The sequence below is a fragment of the Callorhinus ursinus genome, unplaced genomic scaffold, assembly GCF_003265705.2.
Source record: "Callorhinus ursinus isolate GAN/ISIS: 27379988/994484 unplaced genomic scaffold, GSC_fseal_2.0 scaffold10, whole genome shotgun sequence".
NCBI lineage: Eukaryota > Metazoa > Chordata > Mammalia > Carnivora > Otariidae > Callorhinus > Callorhinus ursinus.
This window is the reverse complement of record NW_027397072.1, coordinates 77,390,834-77,418,256: the sequence shown is the minus strand read 5'-3', so window position 1 is coordinate 77,418,256 and position 27,423 is coordinate 77,390,834. Positions and strand designations below refer to the sequence as shown.

At 44.3% G+C, this 27,423-nt stretch overlaps 2 protein-coding genes across 2 annotated transcripts; one reads left to right on the top strand and one right to left on the bottom strand.

The window, feature by feature from the left end:
• Positions 1-2,271: 2,271 nt before the first annotated feature.
• CUNH2orf92 (chromosome unknown C2orf92 homolog) lies at positions 2,272-22,939 on the bottom strand. Its single transcript, XM_025868958.2, has 7 exons — positions 22,846-22,939; positions 20,060-20,143; positions 14,787-14,891; positions 13,767-13,850; positions 5,797-5,901; positions 4,358-4,508; positions 2,272-2,699 (listed from the first exon to the last, which is right to left on the bottom strand). Exons 1-7 carry the CDS (start codon positions 22,904-22,906, stop codon positions 2,564-2,566), a joined length of 726 nt encoding a protein of 241 aa, XP_025724743.2. The 5' UTR covers positions 22,907-22,939; the 3' UTR covers positions 2,272-2,563.
• Positions 22,940-27,041: 4,102 nt separating this feature from the next.
• LOC112821495 (large ribosomal subunit protein eL43) lies at positions 27,042-27,423 on the top strand. Its single transcript, XM_025868764.2, has one exon. The coding sequence runs from the start codon at positions 27,069-27,071 to the stop codon at positions 27,345-27,347; it is 279 nt and encodes a 92-aa protein (XP_025724549.1). The 5' UTR covers positions 27,042-27,068; the 3' UTR covers positions 27,348-27,423.

Sequence of the window (27,423 nt, the reverse complement as noted above, 5' to 3'; positions counted from 1 at the left end):
CCCCCAACCAGTCCCTGAAGCCAGTGGATGGGATGTGAGAGTGGCTTAGGACTAGGTCACATGCCTCAGCACACCACATTGAGACGGAGGAGAAGAACCCAAGGGAAGTCAGAAGCTATGGCTGGAAGGAGAGAGAAAGGATGCTGGGCAGGCAAAGAGCCAAAGTGTTGCAGAATAATCATAAGAGCTAAGATTTATTTATTCCTTTATATTGAATGCTACTGTATGTTGACCCCAGCAAAGGTGCAATGCTCACAACAACCCCACAAGGTAGGTTAGCCCCCATCTTACAGATAGAGAAATTGAGGCCAAGAAGAAACTGAGGCTTGAGACTTCACAGCTAGTGAAAGGCAGAGGCTGGGAGCCCAGAGCCTCCACAGGGCTCGATCCTGAAATCCCCTGTGCTGTTTGGTGTCTGCTCCTCACCCGGCCAGGGTCAGGTTGGCTAGACCAACCACGGAGCTGACGGTGGAAGCCCCCAGCATGAGAGCAGACTAAGAACACAGGGAGACATCTCTTGGATAGAGGAAGACGCAAGGGGAGGCTCATAGTGGGCCCATAGGCAATGGAGAGACCACTGGCAGAGGCTAGAGGTCATTGGCCCTAACTTGTTCTTCAAATGGAAGCCCGAGGTAGGGGTGGGAAGCCAACAGGAGGAGGGCTGCCTCTCAGTTCTAGGTTTCCAAGAGGTTGGGATGACGATGGGATGAGGGTAGGGGTGCAACCTATCAGTAGCTCAAGGAAGAGTCTGGTATTTATGGTGTGCCTGCTGTATACCTAAGCCCTGACAGCCTTATCTCCTCCCAAGCTTCCAAGGGGATACCAGCAACCCACTGACAGGAAAGCTGTTCTACCAACTCTCCATGGTGTCCCCAGCACCCAGCCCAGCACAGTGCCTAGCATACAGCAGATGCTTAATAAATGGTTCTTGCTGAATGAACCCTGGGAAGGAGGTAAATGCCTACCCCCATGGCAAAAATAAGGACACTGAGCCTCAGAGATGGTCGAGGCAGGACTGGTACTGGAGTCCAGCTGGGCCCAGCCTCCCAGGGGACCATTCGTGGGATATGCCTGGACTTGTGAAGTCCCTCCCTCCTTTCCTCCCTCCCTGCTCAGTGGCAACACTCTTGGGGGCTTGGGAAGATGATGCCTAGGCCAGCACAAGATGGGCCCAGGGCTCCCAGAGCTCCAGGACTCCTTGCCCACATGAGACCGCCAGCCACCTTTGGGTATATATGAGCTCCCTCGCCCTCAGACAGCGCTATCAGTTGCCCCCAGGAAAGCCCACAAAACCTGCCATGAGCAGGTACCTCTCACAGTCTGTCTTTGGAAGGGTCCCCTCCTACAGCCATTGATCCAACTCCAGGTTCTCAGAGCTTGGAAGGATTTGGCCAGCATTGAGGAGGCCGGGGTTCTCTCCAGCCCGAGGGAAGATTAGCCTGGGCCTGCACCTGGGGAGACTCTAAGCAGCTGAGCAACAGCCCGTGGTGGCCGGCCAGCAGCAGCCCAGGGGACCTTCTCCTTCCGTGGGGGTGAACATCCAATGCGCCTCCGGCTTTTAGTCCACGCCGGCCCCCGACACGCCCGGGGTTCTCCGTGGGCACTGGTTGCCCTTGGTCTGCAGGTGATGTGCCCCCTGCCCTCCTGAGGCCACCTGCCTCCCTAGAGCCCACTTCACTCCCTAGCGAAACCACCCACCCCCAGACGCCTTCCAGCCAGGCCCCGCGCGCATCCTCGCCCGCCTGGACAGGGACCCTCTGCCAAAGCCACAGCCCTCCCCGACCGCCGCCGCTGTCGCTGTCGCTCGCGTCCTCGCCCTTCCGTTGTGACCAGCGCCCCCACCGCGGCCCCCACGGGGACGGCAGAGAGTGTGCAGCCACAGAGGGTGGGAGCTGGGGCGCTCGGACCCAGGGGCGGCTGCAGCCTCCAAGGGCCCCTGCGCCAGCCCCGGCACAACCTCTACGTCCCCATCCCAGGAGAGCGGGCGTCCCTGGACACCGCCTTCCAGCTCAGGGACAGGGCTGTTGGGTGTCCCCCACCACTCTCCCCTCTGAACCCCTGCAGATGGGAGCTCAGAAACCTAAGAACACCACCAAAAAGCTTCAGCCCGCTATCTGCCCTCTCCTCAGAAACCTACGAGGACCAGGCCTGCTTCCAATACTTTTGGTGGCCTCATGTGTGAGACTGTCTACATATTAGGTGTTCAATTAATACCTGAGTGGGGGGATGGGTTAGCCTGGTGGAAAAAAAAAATACCTGCTCCCTGAACGGCTGAATCAGAGAACCGATGCTTTAATAAATAAATAAATCGGTAGTTGGTCAGGTTTGTCTTTGGGTAAATGTACTGTGTCTCCTGCACTAGCCATTAGAGCCATACCACACTATAAGCATCCTGTGGTACAACATTTGTGTCTTGGTCCATTTGAGATTGACAGGAGAAGGTCAACATTTTGTAGAGCACACCTCACAGCCAGAAATCCAAATGCCTCTCCGTGGTGTCCAGGTGGAGAACTGCCTGGCCTCACAGCTTCCAGTCCTGGTTTGGCTGGCCCCACTAGCTGGCTTAGACACGGGATTTGCTCTTCAACAACCGTTTCTGTTTATCACTGTGTTTTCTGGGGTTCTTTTCTTGAAACTTCTGCCACCAAGTCTTCCCATTCAGAATAAAAATATTATATGTCATGTTCGCTGGAGAATGTCTAAAATAAAATATAGCAAAACCATATTGCACAACGCCGTGTATAGGAATTCCTACTGTCTACTCACTGGGGAGTGACAGAGGCTGATGTTTCTGAGGGGTGAGCAGTCTACTGCCCATCAGGAGGGTTTGTCATGTGTGAAACTCATTTTGCCTCTGGGCACCAGAGAGCCTCTGGGAAACTCCTTTCCCCCCACTTTCTGATAACACAGGCTCTCCACAGCTTCGATTTGCCTCTATGGGATGGAGCCACAGTCTTGATCACTTCTTCTGACATCTCTAAGAGGCACAGAAGGGAAATGACAAATCCAATGGATAAGCCCCAGTCAGAACTGTGAAGTGGCTCAAGCTTATTTCCAGAAGCTCTTTAAATCTTCCATCTCTAACTTCTGCCACCTTCCGGGCTCCCCTTTCACTTCAGGGGACCCAGTCCTGTCTCAGAGGAGGAAGCTGGGTATGAGGTAGTGGTGGCTGGCCTGAATAGCTTACCAGTCTCAGGAATCTTAGTGTTTTAAAGAACTCCTTTAGGGAAAGCAATGTCACTCTTGTGGGCAAATTTAAGTACCGTAGCCTCCGAGTTGGGGGGGAGGGACACTTCACCCTCCATGGCACACCACAGCCCCCTTTCTCTGTGGACAAGCTGAGTTACGCAAGACCCGAGGGACCTTGGGAAGCTGCTCTTCCCTGTGATTAAGAAGTGTGTCTCAAGGGATGCAGATGGAGGCACATAATTTCGAGATGCAATTATTGCAAATGCAGTCTTGTAAGCCATTTACTTTCTAGTGCCTTTCATGGTTATAGCCGCTGTGTTGGAGCCCTCTCGTCAGGGGGATAACGGACATATTTAGCAAGTGGTCCAGACAGCCCCTGACTCGTCAGCGTGGCCACTGTCAAGAGCACAGCCCTAAAGGGCCATTCCTGGGCCAGGCATGAACCCTTCATTGGCAGGACCCTGGGGAAGACTGGAAAGTCTGTGGGAGGTCCTGGGAAGCTGCTGTTTACCAACCAGTAGAGGGATCTTTCAATATTCTAACAATCAGGGCTACTGCCCAGGGTGAACAATCCAAACATCAGCCCTGTGCTCATCTCCTCCATGGCCTCATCCCTCCCTGACCTCATTGTCCTATTTTCCAATCTTTCAGCATGAGGCTGTACCATCTCCTCTTTTAAGTGGCCCTCAGTGTGAAAACAGGTGTGGGGGCGCCTGGGTGGCTCAGTCGTTAAGCATCTGCCTTCAGCTCGGGTCGTGATCCTGGGGTCCTGGGATCGAGCCCCGCATCGGGCTCCCTGCTCTGCAGGAAGCCTGCTTCTCCCTCTCCCACTCCCCCTGCTTGTGTTCCCTCTCTCGCTGTGTCTCTCTCTGTCAAATAAATAAATAAAATCTTAAAAAAAAAAAAAAAGAAAGAAAGAAAGAAAGAAAAAAGAAAACAGGTATGGCCTAACCTAAGGGATTCTTTAGAGGCAAGCATGGTCCAAGCCAGGAAATCCAAACCTAGCTGTGCATCACCACCAAGGCAGGGCTTAAAAACTCCTAGCCTGGGCGATCTGTACTCTATGAATACACAACCTAACTCCAGGATCGGCAGGAAGCTCTGGGGCCACATTGGCACAAATACCCACAAGTCCTTTGAAGGAAGGCGGGAGCTAAGAGCCACTCACGATAGTTGTTTCCTCCTGATGCATGTGGTCAAGGCCAGCAGCAGCAACACTGTGACCACAAGGACTCCTGCCACTGAGGCAGCAGCAATGATGATGTTCCTCTGGAGGAACTGCAGAAGCTGCGCACATGGTACGTTCTTATTTTGAACACCTAAATGAAAAGAAACATGGCAATGTAAACAGAAAGAGACAGCCCCATACAGATCTGCAGGGACGACCAGAACTGAAGACCTTAGAAACTTAGCTGCTGGCTCCAGAAGTCCTCCTGGGGACGAAACAGGCTTTGTTTAGGAAAATACACTCGTAAGCTGTTTGGCGGTGACATGGGATGCTGTTTGGTGGTGGAGGTCAGAAGCTGAGGGTATGAGCCAGCAAGCAGCAAAGCAACCAAAAAGAAGAGACAACAAGGCACAGTTTGCAGGAGGAGAATAGGGGAGAGGTCAGATGGAAAGAGCATCAGGAGCCACAGAGGTGGTGGCAAGTTCTGCAATGACTACTAAAAACAATGGAGTCAAATATTCAGTTTGAAGCTGGCCCCCATCACCCCACCCTCCCAGCTTCAGGAAGTTCTGCCATATATATAATCTGCCTCAAGTGCGTAAGTTTGGGGGAATTTCATGCACAAGGGTAAACATGCTGCCAGATGAACTTGAGCTCTTACAGCTTGTAGGGACTTGCAGAAATCTTGAGGGTAGATTCGGAATGCCACCAAATGTGGGCTTTAGAGCACAAGGCAATCTTAGCTGGAGACCCCAGCTGACATCAGGGACTCCTAGAGCTTCTGTCACTCCATTTGTAATGTGACAAAAGCAGGAATCAAGGAAATGGGGCACAGACATTCCATAACAGGAACTGGATGGTTTGGTGTGGAGAACCACTGAGGGGGGGGGGCTAGCAGTGCAGGTAGGGGGATGCTGGCCAAGGGCCATCTTGGGTTATGGGAAGAAAATTGGAAATGTCCAACTTGCCACTTCGATCTAAGCTACAGCAAGAGGCCGCAGCACCAAGCAACTCCAAGGGCCCTCTTGGAAAAAGTCAGCACATTGCCAGGATGGGCAAGCTTCTACCCATTCTGAATGGGCCCAGGCTCAGGTCATCCAAGGTTGAAGATCCAGTACTAGTTAATATTTGGATTTACTCCCTCCTACTTGTTAGAAAGCCTCAGTGTGCAGTAATGGCAGAGGCTCAGAAGATGATGCCTATGTTAGGAATGACCCTGGTTGGGTAGAAATGACTAAAAAGTAGCATCTTTTCAAAAGGGTGGTCAAATTCCCAGAGTTAGTTTAATTCATCATTTTACCAGCAGATTGTATGCTTTTGTGGGTAAATTAAAGGCATGCTGACATCTCCTTTGTTAAAATACCATGAGAGGCACAGATGCACTCTGAGGTTATCTATACTTAAGTGTCTTACTTAGTTTACACTATATAGCTTATTACCTGTCCTAACTGCTTCAAGTGTTTCTTTATCTATAGCAGAAAATGGCTCATTTACATCCCTGTTGGAGAGAGAGGATTCTTTATCCCTCTTCTCTGAATTGTGACCTACAGAAGACAAAAGACAAAATGAGTTCATCTAAAAACAACCATTGGTCTGTGATTAGTTCTATTTTTTTTTAAGATTTTATTTTTAGGGGCACCTGGGTGGCTTAGTCGTCAAGCGTCTGCCTTTGGCTCAGGTCATGATCCCAGAGTCCGGGGATCGAGCCCCGCATCCGGCTCCCTGCTCGGTGGGAAGCCTGCTTCTCCTTCTCCCACTCCCCCTGCTTATGTTCCCTTTGTGTCTCTCTCTGTCAAATAAATAAATAAAATCTTTAAAAAAAAAAAGATTTTATTTTTAAGTAATCTCTACACTTACCGTGGGGCTCAAACTTACAACCCCGAGATCAAGAGTCACCTGCTCTAATGACAGAACCAGCCAGGCGCCCCTGATTAGTTCTATTTTTATGATAAAAATAACTTCCCCCAGGGGTGCCTGAGTGGCTCAGTCAAAGGTCCAACTCTCGATTCCCCCCCCCCCACCCCGGGTCATGATCTCAGGGCCATGGGATCAAGCCCCGAGGTGGGCTCACACTCAGCACAGAGTCTGCTGGTCCCTCTCCCTCTGCTCCTCCCCTGCTCACGATCTCTCTCTCTCAAATAAATAAATAAATAAAATCTTAAAAAAAATAACTTCCTCTAGAATCAAAGTGAGGAGTTAGGGAGGATTTTGGAGAAAAGTCCAAATGTACATCAGTGTTTTGTTATTATTTTTTTAATCTAACAAATTCCTGGGTGACCCACCCATAGATTGACTGTGGTTTTCACACGTGAGTGTGCATCCAAATCACCAGGAGGCCTTAAAAGACAGACCGCTGGGCCCCACCCTAGAGTTTCTGATTCAGTAGGTCTGAGGAGGCTTGAGAATGTGTATTTCTCACAGACTACCCTCCCTCCCGCCAAATGAGCTGGTCAGGGACCACCTCAGAGGACCTCGAGAGAATCTTTCAGTCAGTTGTTGAGCCCCTCTGACCCCAGTCTCCACAAGCGTAAGATAGAAATAGTAAGACCTACCTCACAGATAGCATAGTATTTGTGGAAACAATTTAAAAATCATGAAGTACTATAAAAATTTTTCTTAAATCGCAAGGGCAAGACAGGAGAGTGAATTACACTGACATATGCATTTATTGGGAGAGGGGCTATAGAATGGCCTAGTAGAAACAGGCGGGGTTGAAAATCAGAAATATTAGCATCCTAACTCTCCCACTGGCTATCTCTGACTCATTTGTATATGAGACCTCGTCAAAGGGCCTGAGTGAGGTTAGCGTGAAGAAGACTGGGAAGCCAGGAGATCTGTCTTTGTTCAACACAAGAATGGCCCTGGAAAGGGGCTGGGAGATGTTCTGAGAAGTTCCAGGAGCAAACCAGAACCAATGGGTAGGAGATCCAGTGAGATGTGTGGACTGAGGTTAGCAGTTAGAAAGTAAGGCTATTAAAAAGGGAATGAGAATTATGTGCTATGGTGAGCGCTGTGAATTGTGCAAGACTGTTGAATCACAGATCTGTACCTCTGAAACAAATCATACATTACATGTTAAAAAAAAAAAAAGGGCAGAAGAAGATAGCAGGAGGGGAAGAATGAAGGGGGGAAATTGGAGGGGGAGAGGAACCATGAGAGATGATGGACTATGAGAAACAAACTGAGGGTTCTAGAGGGGAGGGGGGTGGGAGGATGGGTTAGCCTGGTGATGGGTATTGAAGAGGGCACGTTCTGCATGGAGCACTGGGTGTTATGCACAGACAATGAATCATGGAACACTACATCAAAAACTAATGATGTAATGTATGGTGATTAACATAACATAATAATAATAAAAAATAATAAAATAAATTTAAAAAAAATAAATAAATAAAAATAAAAAGGGAATGAGGAGGGCGCCTGGGTGGCTCAGTCGTTAAGCGTCTGCCTTCAGCTCAGGTCATGATCCCAGGGTCCTGGGATCGAGCCCCACATCAGGCTCCCTGCTGAGCCAGAAGCCTGCTTCTCCCTCTCCCACTTCCCCCGCTTGTGTTCCCTCTCTCACTGTGCCTCTCTCTGTCAAATAAATGAATAAAATCTTTAAAAAATAAATAAATAAAAAGGGAATGAGGAAGAGTGAGAAGTAATGAATCCTTTGTCCCTAGAACACCTCAAGGCTGGAGCCCCCAGGCCCAGATGCCTTTGAGCTGAGTGGCAGCTTTGGCGTGACTTTGGTGTATCTGCCTTGGCCTAGTTCTCAAAGAGGTGGGAATGAGACAATGTGGTTAACACAGCTATGGTATCAAACAACAGCCTCTTGAGGTCTTAATTATTTCTGAGGAAGGAGAAAATGTGTTCCTTATTCAATTTGACTTAGAAAAGAGAGAAAATTTCCAACTTAACATGAATCATAATTACCTGACTTCAGAAACACCAGCTTGTCAAATCAGTCAAGATATTAACAAGCACAGATACACAGAAAACTCTGAACAGTGCAGAGTTAGTCCACTAAGGGGTTACATTGGCCTTACTCTTTCACAGAGGTGTGGAAAAGATAGACTCATCACTTGAACACAAATTTTTACCCTCCTTGTCTCTGTACCACAAACACAAAACCAGAATTAGAAGCCACTGTCTACATTTACCATCAATATGGGTTGTGATTTTGATCATTTGTTGGATTTTTTTTGGCGAGACAAAATAAGCACAGTTACCGAGTTTTGCCAAATATAGTCAGTTTCCAAACATCGTTTCAACTACAGAAAACCATTAACTATGAGAGAAGCAGTAGCCCATTACAGGAGCAAGGACAACAAGCTAAGCCCCACATCCATGAGGTAGACTCAATTCAAGTGCCAATCAGTCACATCCTGGGCCTGGTAAAAATGTGTCAAATGAGCCCAGAACCAAGAAATTTGGGCTTTGTGTTCAAGGAAACTGTCGAAGTCTTATGTCATAATTTCTCTCTCTCTCCTTTCCCTCTTAGGAGACTATCACTGAAATAAGACTTTGATTGCTTCTATTAAGAGCACCCTACTGCTGCACTGTTAACTAAGACCTAGGTTCCCTTCAGCAGAGCTAAATCAATAATAGCTGGAACTCGTTGCACACCTGTGCACACTTTAACAAGACACGTCACTTCTCAAAGAAAAAAAAAATCATTTCCTCAGCCCTCTTCCTACCCAGCCCTTTTTACCATTAATTTGCGGGGGGGGGGAGGGGGAAATGGTCACAGCTGCTAATGAAGATTTGTGGATTTCCTAGTGTAGCAGAATAGCTTCAGAGCAGCTCCTGGCCTCTGAAGAGGGGCCTGGTCAGCTTCCTTTTCTTGTGTCATGTGACCTCTACTACTGTCTGCAGGGGGGTCTCTTCTTAATTCACTCTCTCTACTCAAAAAACCTTAGTTAGCAGACCTGCCTCTCTTTTGTCCTCTCAAAGCTCCATGCAAATACAACCTGAAGCACATTTTTTTTAAAGATTTTATCTATTTATTTGAGAGAGAGAAAGAGCAGGAGAGAGGGGAAGAGTCAGGGGGAAAAGCAGTCTCCCTGCTGAGCAGGGAGCCCGATGTGGGACTCGATCCCGGGACTCCAGGATCATGACCTGAGCTGAAGGCAGTCGCTTAACCAACAGTGCCACCCTGAAGCACTTGTTAAGCACCTTCCATTTTAGCATACTTATAGCTAATAATTACGGATGACACCGACTTTCCTATTAGCAGTGAGCTCTTGGAGGACACAAGGGCCTTGTTCAGCTCTCTACTCCTGGCACAGCACCTCTCACCGAGTAGGAGATCAATAGCTAGGTCTTGAGTGAGAGAAGGGATCTTGAAGACTCTTGATTGCAACCTCATGAGAAACTCTGAGCCAGAACCACCCAGCTAAGCCTGATTCGTTGGCCTAGGCTGCAGTCCTTTGAAGGCTGACTGACACCAGAGGGTCTGCTTCCAAAATGGGTCACTCATAGAGCTGTTGGCAGAAGGCCTCATCTCCCCACTGGCTGGAGGCAGGAGGGCCCGGTTGCTCACCACAAAGTCCTCTCCTTAAGTCAGTGGACACTGCTGGAATGTCCTCACAACATGGCAACTGACTTTCCCCAGAGTGAGCAATTCAAGAGATAGCCGGGCAGAAACCACAATGTCTTTGATGACCTAATCTATGAAGTAGCACACCATCACTTCTGTCACGTTCTATTCATTTGAAGCAAGTCACTCAGTCCTGCCCACACTCAAGGGGACGGATATCAAAGAATTTGTGGACCTATTTTAAAACCACAGTAGAAATGAAATTCCAAGGAAGACAGCTGAACAAAGGAAATATTTGCTTATGTCCATATAAACATAAGGATTTGAATCAGCTACCTCAGGTTTTGTGGATGGAGAGAAGTAACACCATTACAAAGGGATCTACACTCTGCAGGAAGCCTGGAATTGGGTATGTGACCCAACCCATTAAGCAGAGACGCCTGAATGATTGAACCACATGTTGAGGTTGAACCATATGAAATGAGCTATTTGACCATTTTTTAAAAAGATTTATTTATTTCTTTTAAAGAGAGAGAGCAAGGTGGAGGGGCAGAGGAAGAGAGAGAATCTCAAGCACACTCCCTGCTGAGCACAGAGCCTGACGCAGGGCTCAATCCCGTGACCCTGAGGTCATGACCTGAGCTGAAATCAAGGGTTGGACACTTAACTGACTGAGCCACCCAGGCGCCCCTCAACCACTTTTGACCTACAAAAAAACATTAAGTTCAAATGATTCAACCTGACATTATAGTTCCAAGGGAAGTTTTCTAATCTTCTAATTGTGAGACTCCTAAAAACTCAACATCATGGATTATCAAGATGAGTGTAATGATCAATTTGTAATGTGATGCTTTGTGCATTAAAAAAAAAAAAAAAGGAATGGCCTCCAAATCTAGTTTAAATTGGCCACTGTACATGCTGGGGGTCCGGGGAGGTAGAGGAAAATAAACCCATTTTATACTCCGAGCACTGAGTCAAGTTCCTACAAGGGAGAAAAATCACACACTGAAAAAGCCAAAAGTAAACTTGAAGAAATGGAAAGACATCCCCATTTCCAGCACAGAATGATTTACCATCAGTTTTCCCAGAGTGAATATTGTATTATAAATTTAATGTGATGCTAATAAAAGTATCAACAGGCTTCTAATGAAGTTACACAAGTTGATACATGTGCAAAAACAAACATGCAAAAATAGCCAGGAAAACACTGAACAAACAAAAACTGCAAAGAAGGGCCTAGTCTCATAAGGCACTAAAACATACTATTTCAGCCTCTGTAATTAAAATAGTGTGGTACTGTTGTATACAGAAACCAGTAGGTCAGTGGTTAGGATAGAAAGCCCAGGAAGAGGGGTGTCTGGGTGGCTTAGTCGTTAAGCATCTGCCTTCGGCTCAGGTCATGATCCAGGGTCCTGGGATCAAGCCCCGCATCGGGCTCCCTGCTCGGCAGGAAGTCTGCTTCTCCCTCTCCCACTCCCCCTGCTTGTGTTCCCTTTGTGTCTCTCTCCGTCAAATAAATAAATAAAATCTTAAAAAAAAAAATCCCAGGAAGAGACCCAGGACATATGGGAATTTAGTATAAGATAAAGGAGGTATCTCACCAATCAAGAAATGGGCAGAAGACATGAACAGACATTTTTCCAAAGAAGACATCCAAATGGCCAACGGGCACATGAAAAAGTGCTCAACATCACTCGGCATCAGGGAAATCCAAATCAAAACCTCAATGAGATACCACCTCACACCAGTCAGAATGGCTAAAATTAACAAGTCAGGGAACGACAGATGTTGGCGGGGATGTGGAGAAAGGGGAACCCTCCTACACTGTTGGTGGGAATGCAAGCTGGTGCAACCACTCTGGAAAACAGTATGGAGCTTCCTCAAACAGTTGAAATTAGAGCTACCGTTCGATCCAGCAATTGCACTACTGGGTATTTACCCCAAAGATACAAATGTAGGGACCCGAAGGGGTACGTGTACCCCAATGTTTATAGCAGCAATGTCCACAATAGCCAAACTGTGGAAAGAGCCAAGATGTCCATCGACAGATGAATGGATAAAGAAGATGTGGTATATATACACAATGGAATATTATGCAGCCATCAAAAGGAATGAGATCTTGCCATTTGCAATGACGTGGATGGAACTGGAGGGTGTTATGCTGAGTGAAATAAGTCAATCAGAGAAAGACATGTATCATATGACCTCACTGATATGAGGAATTCTTAATCTCAGGAACAAACTGAGGGTTGCTGGAGTGGTCAGGGGTGGGAGGGATGGGGTGGCTGGGTGATAGACATTGGGGAGGGTATGTGCTATGGTGAGCGCTGTGAATTGTGTAAGACTGTTGAATCACAGATCTGTACTTCTGAAACAAATAACGCAACATATTTTAAGAAAAAAGAAAAAGAAGAAGATAGCAGGAGAGGAAGAATGAAGGGGAGTAAGTCAGAGGGGGAGACAAACCAGGAGAGATGATGGACTCCGAAAAACAAACTGAGGTTTCTAGAGGGGAGGAAGGTAGGGGGATGGGTTAGCCTGGTGATGGGTATTAAAGAGGGCACATTCTGCATGAAGCACTGGGTGTTATGAACAAACAATGAATCATGGAACACTACACCAAAACAAATGATGTAATATATGGTGATTAACATAACAATAAAAAATTTAAAAAAAAAAGGAGGTATCTCAGATCACTGGAGCATAGATGGACTTTTTAATAAATGGTGTAGCATTTCAGAGAAAAATGGCATGACCTGGACTGTGTTGATGAAATCATTCGAACCCGTGTGTGGTTCTCAGTATAAAATCATCCTTTCACGTCTCCTGGTGTAGACCTAGGTACCAAAGAAATGCTCAACTACATTGAATTTATGATTATCATGAAATTCACAGAAGGAAATGTATAGGACAAATTCAGGAATATTAGAGGTATTCACTTTAAAGAGAATTCTGTGGTAAATTAATCTCCAAAAACCATCTAGGTCAATGGTTCCAAATGTTACCTGTAGGCAAATCACTTGGAAAATAGGCATAATTGTACAGAACCCTGGACTCCACTTTTAGAAACTCTTGGTGGGTTCCAGAAATAAGGGTTTATAATCTCTTCCCATTTCTCATCCTCTACTCCATGGTTGATGCATGGTCAGGGTTGGGAACCACTGACCTAGTTCATATTCTTACTCCCAGGAAAGACCACATATTTGCCAGCTTGGACAGTGACATAATTAGCCTATTTTCCCTTTGAAATCTTTCTATCTGCCTAGGGAAGAAATGCTTCATAGGATGCTAGTTCCTCATCCTGTCTTCAGAGCCAATCTGCCCCCACCATAATTGGGTCTGTGAGATGAGCCTTTGCTCATCAGCTAAAGGGGAGCACTTTCCCATACTCCTCGTGGTGGGGAGGGAGAGAACTCCTCTGGGGTATCACTTCAAGAATGTGCTCTGCCCCTCACCAGTCCCCGCCCCCAGGGGGAGAAAGGGACTTCACAGGTAAGTTTGGGAAGAGGATTCAGGTACCTATGGCCAGCTCCTCTTTCTCTCTCTCTCTCTCTCTCTCTCTCTCTCTCGCATCCATTTGCCTCCAGAGAGCAGATATTCTGAACTGCTCCTCTATGCTGTGAATTTTACAGAAGCAAACTCTCTCATGGTGGGGGTTTGGGGAAACCACAGGTACCCTAAACCTCACCAGTGATTAGGCACTCTTCCTAATTCAAAGTGAAGCACCCACATTATCCAGCCAAGTTTTCTAGAGAAGATAGTCTGAGCTCCATCTGCCAGATCCTTAGCTCAGTCTCACATTTGGCTCTAAACTCAGGCACAAGGTATTGTGCCTGAGGTATTACTTATTGGCCCCCAACTCCAATTATATCCATTTGCATTTACCATTAATAGAAATTCTGTCCATGCTGCCAAGGAGAAACCTTGGTGCAGTAGAATACCCAGGAACACTGGTTCCTTTGATGAAAACTATGGGGGGAAAAAAATGAAAGAGAAAAATTTGTATCAGTACACACTTCCGAGCACTTTGGGTCTGTATTTTGTTTTAAGTGTTACAATGTTAATATAGAATTCAACTTGTATTGGGAATGTATATTTGAAAGTTTACATGTCAATGTAGAGCGAGGCACCAGCTAGCTGTTGACTACAGAGACTGGAGCCCAGGCAGATATTGTGGGAAACCAACCTCAGGAACTGAAATTCACATCTGTATGCAAAATTCCAACACAGTGCCCATTACTCGGTTGCCCAGGGCACCTTCCTGTACTGCTGGAAGTTTCTGATGCACAATTCTATCCTTACAAACCTATGATCAAACAACTGTCTTAATTCTCAAACTGCTACTTAAAAAAAAAATCTGAAGCTGCTTTTGGGAAGTATCAGAAATTATTTTTCATTTTTGTTATTTCTACTGGTGTGCCTAGGGCAAGTGATTTTTTTGGCCTGGGTCTTATCCCATTGAATGGGGGTACTAATGACTGCACCAGCTCTCCCCAAGGGCTAACCAAAGTATCAAACTATGCACGGGGAAGTACAGGAAGTATAAAGCGTGTGCAAGACAAGGTTATTACATTACTCAGGATTCCTGTTGTCAGGAAAGGTAAACACCACTTGCAATTCCAGTTCCTGTCTTCTGAATAGCCTCCAGAAAGTGAGAACCTACTTGACACATGAACTCCATGGATCCCCACTCCCCCGGCAAAATAGAGGGATAGGCACATTTTAGACCATAGATTTGAAGGTTATAGAGAGGTTTTCAGACAATTTTGTCCTTCGTTTCTCAATTTGTCTTTGCCACCCAGGGAGCTGTTTTAACAAATGCTGAAATGATAGCACTGTATATATAATACGATACATAGACCTATAGGAATAGATGCACCTATAGTTTTAAAGACATATACTTACTTTCTGAATTCATGTCTCTCTTTGTAATTGATTTGCTTGATGTTCTTGCTTCATCAAATGGTGTCCCATATGGAACCTTGTAAAACACTTGCTGTAGAATTTCATCTCAAGTGAAGTAAAAAAAGCATGTTAATACCAGCCGTGGGGGATTGACATTTTTCTCTGCAAGTACCTAAAGCAGTCTACAAATACAGTAAATCAATGATATAAGCTCAGTGGACATATGATATTATACTCTGAAATACCTTGCCTTGGGAAGGGAAATCCTAACTCCTACAATCATTTCTGAAAAAGTGTGATTGCACTAGATGTCTTGAGCAGTAGCTATTTCCCACTAAAAGATAGGCAGCTTGAAATTTTGCCCCAAATCTCATGACATTAGTGTCATTACCTTCCTTCTTGCTCCAATTGTCATTCTGACCCACTTTGTAGTAAGTTTTGAAATAAGGAAGTTAGATTCTTCCAAATTTTTTGTTCTTTTTTTTTAAGATTTATTTATTTATTTTAGAGAGAGGGGAGGGGGTAAAGACAGAGGAAGAGGGAGAGAGACAGACTCTCCAGCAGACTCCCCACTGAGCACAGAGCCTGATGCGGGGCTCAATCCCACAACCCATGAAATCATGACCTGAGCCGAAACCAAGAGTGGGAGGCTTAATCGACTGAGCCCCCCAGGAGTCCCCCAAATTTGTTCTTCTGTGTCAAGATTATTTTGATTACTTTGGGTCTACTGAGATTCTATAGGAATTTCAGAATGAGTTCTATTTTCCAAAAAATGCAATTAGAATTTTGATAGGGTTTGCATTGAATCTGTAGATCACTTCGGGGACTCTTGTCATCTTTACAACAGTAAGTCTTTCAATCCATTAACATAGGATATCTTTCCATTTATTTAGGTCTTCTTTCATTTCTTCCAGCAATGTTTTGTCCCTTTCTGTGTACAAGTTGTTTGCCTCCTTTGCTAAATGTATTCCTAAGTATTTTAATCTTTTTGATGCCATTGTAAATAGAATTGTTTTCTTGATTTCTTTTCCTTTTTTGGACTATTCATATCAGAATATAGAAATACAAACGATTTTTCTGTGTTGTTTTTATATCCTGTAAACTTTCAAATGGAGCTAGAGAGTATTATACTAAGCAAAATATAAGTCGTTCAGAGAAAGACAAATACCATATGATTTCACTCCTGTGTGGAATTTAAGAAACAAAACAAAGGAGAGAAGAGAAAAAAAGAGAGAGAGGCAAACCAAGAAACAGACATGGGTGCCTAGGTGGCTCAGTCGGTTAAGCATCTGCCTTTGGTTCAGGTCATGATCCCAGGATCCTGGATCAAGTCCCACTTTGGGCTCTCTTCTCAGGGGGGGAGTCTCCTTCTCCCTCTGCCCCTCTCCCCTGCTTGTGCTCACACTCTCTCTCTCTCAAAAATAAATAAAATCTTTTTTTAAAAAAAGAAAGAGACTTAACTATAGAGAACAAACTAATGGTTATCTGAATTAATTTTTTAGCACTAACAATTTTTGTGAACTCTTTATGGATTTATTTTAGATCCTTTTATTTCTTTTTCTTGCCTAATTTCTCTGCTAGGACTCACAGTCTATGTTGAAAGAATTGGCAAGAATGTCTCATGGCTGATATTAGGGGAAAAACTTCCATTCTTTCATCATTATGATGTTAGCTGGGTATTTTTCATATATGGACTTTATCACATTGAGGAAGTGCCCTTATATTCCTAGTTTATTGAGTGTTTTTATCACAAAAGGATGTTAAATTTTTAAGTAAGTTTTTTTTAAGATTTTATTTATTTGAGAGAAAGAATGAGAGAGAGAGAGCACATGAGAGGGGGGAGGGGCAGAGGGAGAAGGAGACTCCCTGCTGAGCAGAGAGCCCGATGCGGGACTCAATCCTGGGACTCCAGGATCATGACCTGAGCCGAAGGCAGTCGCTTAACCAACTGAGCCACCCAGGCGCCCAAATAAGTTTTATTTTTAATTGTAGTAAAAAACACATAACACAAAATTACTATCCTAATAATTTTTTTGAGATCTTATTATTTCTATATAATCTCTACACCCAATATGGGGCTCAAACCCACAATCCTGAGATCAAGAGTTGTATGCCCCACTGACTGAGCCAGCCAAGTGCTCCTACCATCCTGATCATTTTTAAGCATAGTTCAGTAGTATTGTTTATTCTCCTTGTTGTATAACAGATATCCCGAACTTTTTCATCATGCAAAACTGAAACTCCATACTCATTAAACAACAACTCCCTGTTTCCACCTCCCCTACCCCAGCCCCTGGCAACTACCATGCTACTTTCTTTCTATGAATTTGACTTTAGCTATCTTTTATAAGTAGAACCATACAATATTTGTTTTCCTGTGACTGGCTTATTAAATTTGGCAAAGAAAGCACCGGGTTATGCTACAACATTCATGTTGTAGCATGCAACAGAATTTCCTTCCTTTTTAAGGCTGAATAATATTCCATTGTGTGTATATACCACATTTTGTTAATCTATTCATCCATGGACACTTGGGTTGCTTCTACCTTTTGGCTATTGTGAAGAATGCTCCTATACGCATGGCAAATACCTCTTTGAGACTTCCAATTCTTTGGGATACATAACCAAATATGGGATTGCTGGGTCATATGGTAATTCTAGTTTTAATTGAGGAACAGCCATACTGTTCTCCACAGCAGATGCACCATTTTACATTCCCAACAAGAAAACTGGATTTTCTAGTCAATATGCTAATCGCTGCCCTTTAATAAGAGTTTAATCCACTTACACTTAATGTGATTACTAATAAAAAGAATTTACTTCTGCTATTTAACTATTTGTTTCCTGTGTCCTATAAATTTTTTGTTCCTCAGTTCCTTTATTACTGCTTTCCTGTGGGAGTTTTTTTTTTTTAAGATTTTATTTATTTATTTATTTGACACAGAGAGAGAGAGAGCATGGACACAAGCAGAGGGAGATGGAGAAGCAGACTCCCTGGTGAGCAGGGAGCCCGATGTGGGGCTTGATCCCAGGACTCTGGGATCATGACCCGAGCTGAAGGCAAATGCATAACAGACTAAGTCAGCCAGGCACCCCAATTTTTTGTAATGTTATATTTCTTTTTTTATTTTATTTTATTTATTTATTTGAGAGAGAGAGAATGAGAGATAGAGAGCACGAGAGGGAAGAGGGTCAGAGGGAGAAGCAGACTCCCCACCGAGCGGGGAGCCCGATGCGGGACTCGATCCCAGGACTCCAGGATCATGACCTGAGCCGAAGGCAGTCGCCCAACCAACTGAGCCACCCAGGCGCCCTGTAATGTTATATTTCAATTGCCTTCTTTGTTACTGTTCTGTATATGTTTTAGTTCTTTTCTTCATGATTACTTTGGGAATTACAACTAACATTTTAAACTAATAACAACCTAGTTTGAATAGTACCAACTTAGTATATGAACACTCTGCTCGTATATATCTCTACCTTCCCCTATATTGCCACAAATTACATCTTTAAACGTTGTATGTCCATGAACATAAATTTACAATCACTGTTTCATTCATCGCCTTTTAAATCATATTGTAAAAAAGAATGAAGTAACAAACCAAAATTACAATAATATTGGTTTTTACATTTACCTATGTAGTCACCTTTACCAGTGTTCATTTTACTCTCAAACTTTTGACTGTCTAGTGTCCTTTCATTTCAGCCCGAAGTACTCTCTTTAGCATTTCTTAAGGGGCAGATCTCTTGGCTTTTGTTTATCTGGAAATGTCTTAGTTTATCTTTTATGCTCAAAGAATAGTTTTGTCACATACAAAACTATTGGTTGACAGTACTTTTCTTTCAGGACTTTAAATATGTCATCACTTCTGGTCTACATGATTTTTGAGGAGGAATCAGCCACTAATCTTATTGAGGATCCCTTGTAAACAATGAGTAGTTTTTCCTTTGCTGCTTTCAAGACTGTCTCTTTGTCTTGGGTTTCAACAATTTGCATTTATGCCTGGAGTTTCTAGAGCTTCTGGGATGTGTAAAATCATCTAATTTGAGAAGGTTTTGGCCATTATTTCCTCATATATTTTCTCTGCCCCTTTCTCTCTCTTCTCCTGCTGGGATTTCTGTAATGTGTATGTATGTTGGTACACTTGACGCAACCTCACAGGTCCCTTATCCTCTGCCCATTTTTTTTTCTTTCTGCTCTGCAGACTGGACAATTTCAATTGTCCAAGTTCAAAATGATCCTTACTTCTGTCTGGTGAAATGTGCTGTCAAATCCCACTGGTGAATTTTTCATTTTAGCCACTGTACTTTTCAACTCTAGAATCTCTGGTTCCTTTCTATAATTTGTTTCTTTATTGACATTCTCATTTTGTTCAAACATTGTTTTCCTGATTTCTTTAAGTTCTTTCTCTCTCATTTCCTTAAGTCATCAAAGACAATAAACACACTGAAGATGGGTGCCTATTGCCCATTCTGGCACCAGCAAACTACACTGAGAATTCAGGCTGCCGACTACTTGGCTACCTGCTATGGGGCTGGGGGAAGGAGAATGGTAGGATCTACATGAATCACTAAAATTTACCAGTCTCTTCATTAAGCATTCCTCTGGACGATGCAAGTGTTCAACTAGAATCCAACAGTCCAAAATAGTTGCTTAAGATAATTCTTGGCAGTTCAGTTGTGACATATTCTTGGAGCTTCCTACCATCTTCTTTCCAGGCCTTGGTTTTCTCAAATGTTACATGAGAGACTTGGAATAGATCAATGAGTCCCAGCCTAGAATCACCTGGAGAGCTTTAAAAACTACTGGTGCAAATATCTCATCCTATGCCAGGGAATCCGATCAGGGGTCTTTCTAACAATCTCTCCAGGGGATTCTCATTCTCAACTAGGGCTAAGGACCTGGGGAGAAGGTTTACCTCAGCCTCAGGGCCTCACCATCCCACCGCTGGAGAAATCTCCCAGGCACCTTGTCAGGCAGATGTGATGCAGCTGGTCTAAGGCAGGGTCTGACTCAGCACTTGCAATAACTCCCACACGGTGCCCCTGTTCTGCTGCATGGACCCCTCTCTGAGGAGAAGAATCCTTTCCAAGTGTTTATTGTCTATACTTTGCCTAATTTCCTGGGACTCTGACACTTCAAAGAACTGGTTCTAGCCTCAAGGCAAGCACTTTCCCTCCCACCAAAGCATTGGGTTATCTGACAGACAACCCTGGAAAAGCATGACACTCTTTAAAACAGCATGGAGGCTTCACATGAGGAAATTACTTACTGAATAGTTTAGACAAATGTTCTCCTCGTTTATTTGAACTTGATACAAATTCAATATTTTTCAAGCTCTTTTTTTGAGGATAACCTATGGGAAAATAAACCTTAGCTGTGATTAAATCATTCATTGGATCTACATGAAATCTTTTTAAATCAATACTTTTTTACATGGTGTTTTGAGAGGAGCACCACGCACTTCACCTGCTCTAGGAGGAAGAGCACTGGACTTGGGTTCTAGTCCACCTTTTGAGTGCCTTGTGATCTTGGGCAGTAAAGCTCTGAGGGATTTGGTTTTCCCATCTGAGACTGGTGGGAAAGTTGTCAACCCCAAGAGGCCTGTGAGGATGGGCTGAGATGAAATGTGCTGATGTCATCTGTAGATGGAAAAGTGCTCTCCCCTTATCACATCCCAGTGTTAGTATCTACTATGAATGGCAAGAAGGGGCACTGGATGGTTATGCTCAGTGCTCAGTGTGGGAGGGGAGCAAAAAGACAAATGGACACACATCTCAGTGTCTTCTCAACACTTTCCCCTCCATAGGAAATGATGCCAACAAGCCATGACTTTGACCATCTTGGAAATGGGATGCCTTCTTGTTTTGGAGGGCAGAGAACAATACTGCTGCATGCTCTGCACTAATCCACACTAGGGTCTACGTTTGGAGGGGGCTCGGAGGGCCTCAGGCCACCCCTACCTGATCTGTTTGATAAGCACAAGGATTTCCTGATGTTGTCACTGACAAATACAAAAATGAAGGTATAAATGGAAAAGCACTGGGTCAACAGTCTCCCCTAGGATGCCGTAGACTGACTTCAAGCCTTCTGCTGACACTCATGTGGCCACGTCAAGGATATGGATTGACTGTGCTAAAACAAAACAAAACAAAACAAAAAAATCTGTAGCAACTTGTGGAATTTTGAACTATATTTCAGGCTTTTCTCTTTACAGATGTTGTGATGTCTTGATTCTAGGTCAAGGCCAGCCCTTTCTCCAGCCCCAGGGGAGTGGGCAAACCACCAAGGAAGAGATACCTACCCCCTCATGAAGAGTTGTTAGGGCCATAACACCCACCTACTGAGTGCCACAGCATTCATAAAGTATGGGCAAGAATTTGAACTTCTTACAACCAGTGGCAATGCCGAGTCTCACTTGGTTTCCTGACAGAAAATCTGCAGAGCCGTTAGTAATGTGTGCTCATGGCAGCTTTCCACTCTACAGGAAAACTGGTAATCAAGTAGTTAACAGTACACAGACAATGCTTCCAGTTCTGATGGCTTTCTGGTAAATGAAAGAAATAAAAAGTTCTCTTTTGCTAAGACATAGTGAATCATTAAGAATCTATACAGTGAAAGTGGAAGTAAGCCCAGGCAGTAGAACGTTTGTTCACAAAAACGCTTTGGTTTTTTAAAGTGCCCTGACAAAGAACAGTCACATTCTCCCCTTGTCCTGATGTCATCCCTGACATTTGTATAATGTTTTGATTTGTATAATGTACCTCCTGTCCTTTTTGCTTTGCTCCACAGGCCGAGTATCTTTACACTGAGAGAATGTGCCAGAATGCTGTCGGCCAATTAGTTTAGTAAATAGCAAAAGTGGTTCCAAATGCAGTAAAACCCTAAAAATAGAGGATGTAAATCTAATGTTCACTTTGAAAATTCTATGTTCCTAAAATGTTCTTAACAGCATGATTCAGATAGCTAAAAAAGTGGTAACAACCCAAATGTCCACCAACTGATAAATGGATTGACGAACTGTGGCATTATGCATACAAGGGAATATTGTTGGGCCACAGAAAGGACTGAAATACTGACATGGGCTACAGGGTGGCTGAACCATGAGACCTGTTACACGAAAGAAGCCAGTCACAAAAGATCACACGTTGTATGATTCCATATAGGAAATATCCAGAAGAGACAACTCCATAGAGCAGTCAGTACATTAGTGGTTGCCAGGGGCTGTGGGAAAGAGGGAATGGGGAGTGACAGCTAGTGAGTGTGATAGTGCTTTATGGAGTAATGAAATTGTTCTAAAATTAAGCAGTGTTGGGGCACCTGGGTGGATCAGTCAGTTGAGCATCTGCCTTTGGCTCAGGTCATGATCCCAGGGTCCTGGGATGGAGTCCCGCATTGGGCTCCTTGCTCAGTGAGGAGTCCGCTTCTCCTTCTGCCCGCCGCTCCCCCTGCTTGTGCTCTCTCTCTCTCTGACAAATAAATAAAATCTTTTAAAAAATACATTAAATTAAGCGGTGCTGATTCACAACTCTGTGAATATACTAAAAACCACTGAATTATATACTTAAAAGGGTGAATTTTATGTTATGCAAATTATATCTCAATAAAGCTGTTATTTAAAATGTGTGTGTGTCTGTGTGTGTGTCTGTGTGTGTGTCTGTGTGTGTGTCTGCGTGTGTGTGTGTGTATGAGGGGAGAGATGAAACAAGATTGGCCTAATTAGTGCACAGAGGTTCATACTACTCTTCCTCTTTTTGTATATGTTTGAAAAATTTTGTAACAAACAGTGTGCCTGTGGGCTACCCTTCCACAGAGGTCCTTTGAGAAAGCTTCAGTCAGGAAAAATGTTAAAGTTACCCGCTTCCGAGCAAGAAGTCCCTACGGTAGATTCAGGGAGGTAAGGAAGGTAGAGGTGGGGAGAAATCCTGCATTCACCATTTCCACCTGCAGGAGGAGAACACCATCTTCCTCCTGATTTAGGTTCACAGGGAGTCTCTTACTTGGGTATCTGCCACACTATACTTGTGACAGGACCTTTGAGAGGGTAGAGCTCTATACCTTGCCAACAGTCCAGAAAGAGAACAAAGAAGAGGGTCTCTGTTCCTCTCTTCTTTGCCATAGTCTGTATCTCTCCTAAAATCCTTCAGCCATAATGGCCTCGAGCTCCAGGATACTGTGGAACCAGACGGTCTGTGAAGTCACACCAGGAAGCAAGGTGGGGGGCAGTTCTACAGGGGGAGGGGGCAGGGCCTGGTGTCTGTGGAGAGGGACGAGAAGGGGCCACCGGCCACCCTGAGGAAACAGGCTTTCCACCCACCCCTTCGGCTCTGCAGCACCCTCCTCCATTCTGTGTGCACTGCAGCCTGAAGATGGTAGGATATTAACCAGGACTCTTGAGTTGTACATGACAGAACAATCAACTAAATCAGCTTAAGTGAGGGGCACCTGCCTGGCTCAGCCAGTAGAGTATATGACTCTTGATCTTGGGGTTGTGAGTTTGAGCCCCATGTTGGATGTGGAGATTACTTAAAAATTATACACACACACACACACACACACACACACACACACACACACACAAATCAGCTTAAGTGAATTGGAAGTAGCTAGGGTAGTCAGAAAAATCTTATGCTAAATCAAGATATTGCATTACGATAGTATTGTTATTTATTGTATTACATATGATTATAACTCTGGGGCGCCTGGGAGGCTCAGTCAGTTATGTGTCTGCAGCTCAGGTCATGATCCCAGGGTCCTGGGATTGAGCCCCACATCAGGCTCCCTGCTCAGTGGGGAGTCTGCTTTTCCCTCTCCCCAACCCCCACTCATGCTCTCTCTCACTCACTCTCTCTCTCAAATAAATAAATAAAATCTAAAAATATATATATGATTATAACTCTGAAAATACAAACAAAAGTTAATGTTGTCACATGTGTATCACTGTTTCCCCTATTATGTTTTATAAACATAACTATTTTTAAAGGTAAAATCTTTATATTATAGCACATTTAACTGTACATTCTTCCCCACATTTTTATTTTGCACTGAATCCCACAAATTATGTAGCCAGCCCTGCCCTTTAGCCCTTAGGCTCATGCACTGTATGCAGTCGGGGACTGAAGAGATCTTTAGGGGACAAAAAGTTACACAAAAAGTTATATATTAGAATTCTGAGTGACTCAGGCATCTTAGCTTACTGGGACTGCCATAAAAAAGCACCACAAAATAAGGGGAGGCATGCTTAAATCATAGAAATCTATTGTTTTATAGTTCTCGAGGCTAGTAGTCCAAGGTCAAGGTGTCAGCAGGGTTGGTTCTTACTGAGGCCTCTCTTCTTGGCTTGTAAATGATTGTCTTCTCCCTACATCTTCACATTATCTTTCCTCCATCTGTATCTGTGTCCAAATTTCCTCTTCTTATAAGGATACAAGTCATACAGGCTTGGGACCCACCCTAAGAACTTCACTGTAACTTGATTGCCTCTGTAAAGACAGGCCAAAGAGAGCCACATTCTGAGGTACTGTGGGTGAGGACATCAACATAACATTAGGAAGGGGGATACAATTCAACCCATAACATTAGGTAATGGCAGCCCCATAAAACCTACTTCTCTAAAATATCTTCACAAAAACAAAAAATAGAACAAAAGCAACATATAAAACAACACCCTCAGTGTACCCAAAAGACAGAAAATGTCCAACTTCAAATTATCAGTAAATAGAAAAATAAACACTAACTCCAGGCACTGACTCCCTCACTTCTGCCACTTGCCCTTGTTGTGAGAAAACACAGCAGCCCAAGATGGTCTAAAATCTCCTCCAGAAAGAGTAAACCTACCCTATGTGTGGAAATACCAATAATGTGTCCTGGTAGATGGGAAAAAAAATACCCAGGGGTGGAAAAGACATGAGAAAAGAGATGGGTGAAGCTTCAGTGGAGCAAAACCTTGGAAAGGGCTGAGTGTGGGCTAGGTGTGAGGTGGAAATGGAGTCCACTGGGGGCCTTTTACCGGGGAGACTTCACACAGTGCTGAGGGTTGTAGAAACCAAGGCAATGGAAAAAATAAGCTAACTTCAAACTCAAGAGGCACAGCCACCTAACTGTTGATCCCCACTGCCCACTCCTGTTACTTTCCCCATCTCAGCAACAAATCCATCCTTCCATGCACTCAAGCCAAAATCCAGGGTTCATCCTAGACTCCTCTCTTTCTCTCTCACCATACATCAAGTCCATGAACAAATCCTCTCTGTTCGATTTTCCCACACATCCCCAAGTCTGGCCACCTTCCCCACCTCCATTGTCCCTGTGGGGACTACACCAGCATCACCTTCATTTTACTGCTGATGAAATAAGAGGCCAGGTAAGTCCCCTTAACATTCTTCAGGCCACTACTGAATCCTAGGAAGTCCTATTCCCGGAATACTTACCACCTCCTCTCCCATGTTACCCCTTCCCTTCCCTTCCATCTGCTCACATCACCAGAGGAACAGAATTCAGGCTGCTTTGCAACCTAAGTGCACCCTATGGCACTTACATTTAAGTGATCATTAGCCTTTTTCTGCCTCATTTCTCTTATTTCCAGGCAGATTTGTTGAGTATCTAGGCATGAAGGGAAAACATCTATAATTATGCAGTCATCCAGGTCTAGAGCAGGAGTCAATAAACTTTTTCTATAAAAAGTCAAATAGAAAATATTTTAGGCTTCACAGACCACATATGTCTCTGTCACATATTCTTCTTTGTTTGTTGGTGTTACCTTTTTTTAAAAGATTTTTTATTTATTTATTTGAGAGATAGAGAAAGAGCACGAGCAGGGGGGAGGAGCAGAGGGAGAGGGAGATGGAGAAGCAGACTCCCTGCTGAGCAGGGAGCCCGATGTGGGTGGGGCTCAATCCCAGGACCCCAAGATCATGACCTGAGCTGAAGGCAGAAGCTTAACTGACTGAGCCACCCAGGTGCCCCTACTGTTATCTTTTAATAACGTAAAAACCACTGAAAAAAATCAATGAAACAAACAGGGTTGCTGGAGTGGTGAGGGGTGGGAGGGATGGGGTGGCTGGGTGATAGACATTGGGGAGGAGATGTGCTATGGTGAGTGCTGTGAATTGTGTAAGACTGTTGAATCACAGACCTGTACCTCTGAAACAAATAATACATTACATGTTAAAAAAAAAAAAGAAGAAGATAGTAGGAAGGGAAAAATGAAGGGGGGGAATCAGAGGGGGAGATGAACCATGAGAGACTATGGGCTCTGAGAAACAGAGGGTTCTAGAGGGGAGGGGGTTGGGGGGATGGGTTAGCCTGGTGATGGGTATTAAGGAGGGCATGTTCTGCGTGGAGCATTGGGTGTTATATGCAAACAATGGATCGTGGAACACCACATCAAAAACTAATGATGTAATGTATGGTGATTAACATAACATAATAAAATAAAATCAATGAGGGGCGCCTGGGTGGCTCAGTTAGTTAAGCGACTGCCTTCGGCTCAGGTCTTGATCCTGGAGTCCCAGGATCGAGCCCACATCAGGCTCCCTGCTCAGCAGGGAGTCTGCTTCACCCTCTGACCCTCCCCCTTCTCATGTTCTCTCTCTCATTCTCTCTCTCTCTCTCAAATAAATAAATAAAATCTTTTAAAAAAGTAAAAAAATAAAAAAATAAAATAAAAATGAAACCAAAAACTGGTTCTTTGAGAAAATCAGTAAAATAGATAAACCTCTAGCCAGACGGATGAGGAAAAAGAGAGAAGACACCCATTGCCAATATCAGGGATGTGAGAGTAGACATCGCTACAGATACTACAGATGTTAAAAGGAAAATGACGTTACATAATGAACAACTTTTTGTTAATAGATTCTACAAGTCAGATAAAATGCACAGATTCCTTGAAAGATATAAACAGAACTTGCTCAAGAAAAAAAAATAACCTAAATAGCTCTACAAAAAAGAAATTGTTTTTCTTTTTAAAAAAGAAAAAGCTTGGGGCACCTGGGTGGCTCAGTCGGTTAAACGTCTGCCTTCAGCTCAAGTCATGATCCCTGAGTCCTGGGATCAAGCCCCGCATCGGGCTCCCTGCTCCGCAGGAGGCCTGATTCTCCCTCTCCCACTCCCCCTGATTGTGTTCCCTCTCTCGCTGTCTCTCTGTCAAATAAATAAATAAAATCTTTAAAAAAATTTAAAAAGATAAAGCTCTATGTTAAAGAAACTGAATTTGTGGGTACAAACTTTCCCACAAAGAAAACTCAAAGTCCAGCTCTCTGGGCTCGGACATAGTTTGCGGCGGTATGGCTAAACGCACCAAGAAGGTCGGAATCGTGGGTAAATACGGGACCCGTTATGGTGCCTCCCTCAGGAAAATGGTGAAGAAGATTGAAATAAGCCAGCACGCCAAGTACACTTGCTCCTTCTGTGGCAAAACAAAGATGAAAAGACGAGCTGTGGGGATCTGGCATTGTGGCTCCTGCATGAAAACCGTCGCTGGTGGCGCTTGGACCTACAACACCACTTCTGCTGTCACAGTAAAGTCTGCTATCAGAAGACTGAAGGAGTTGAAAGACCAGTAGAAGCTTCACCATTTGAAACATTACTAGCCTATAATAAATGGGTTAATTTATGTAACAAAATTAAAAAAAAAAAAAA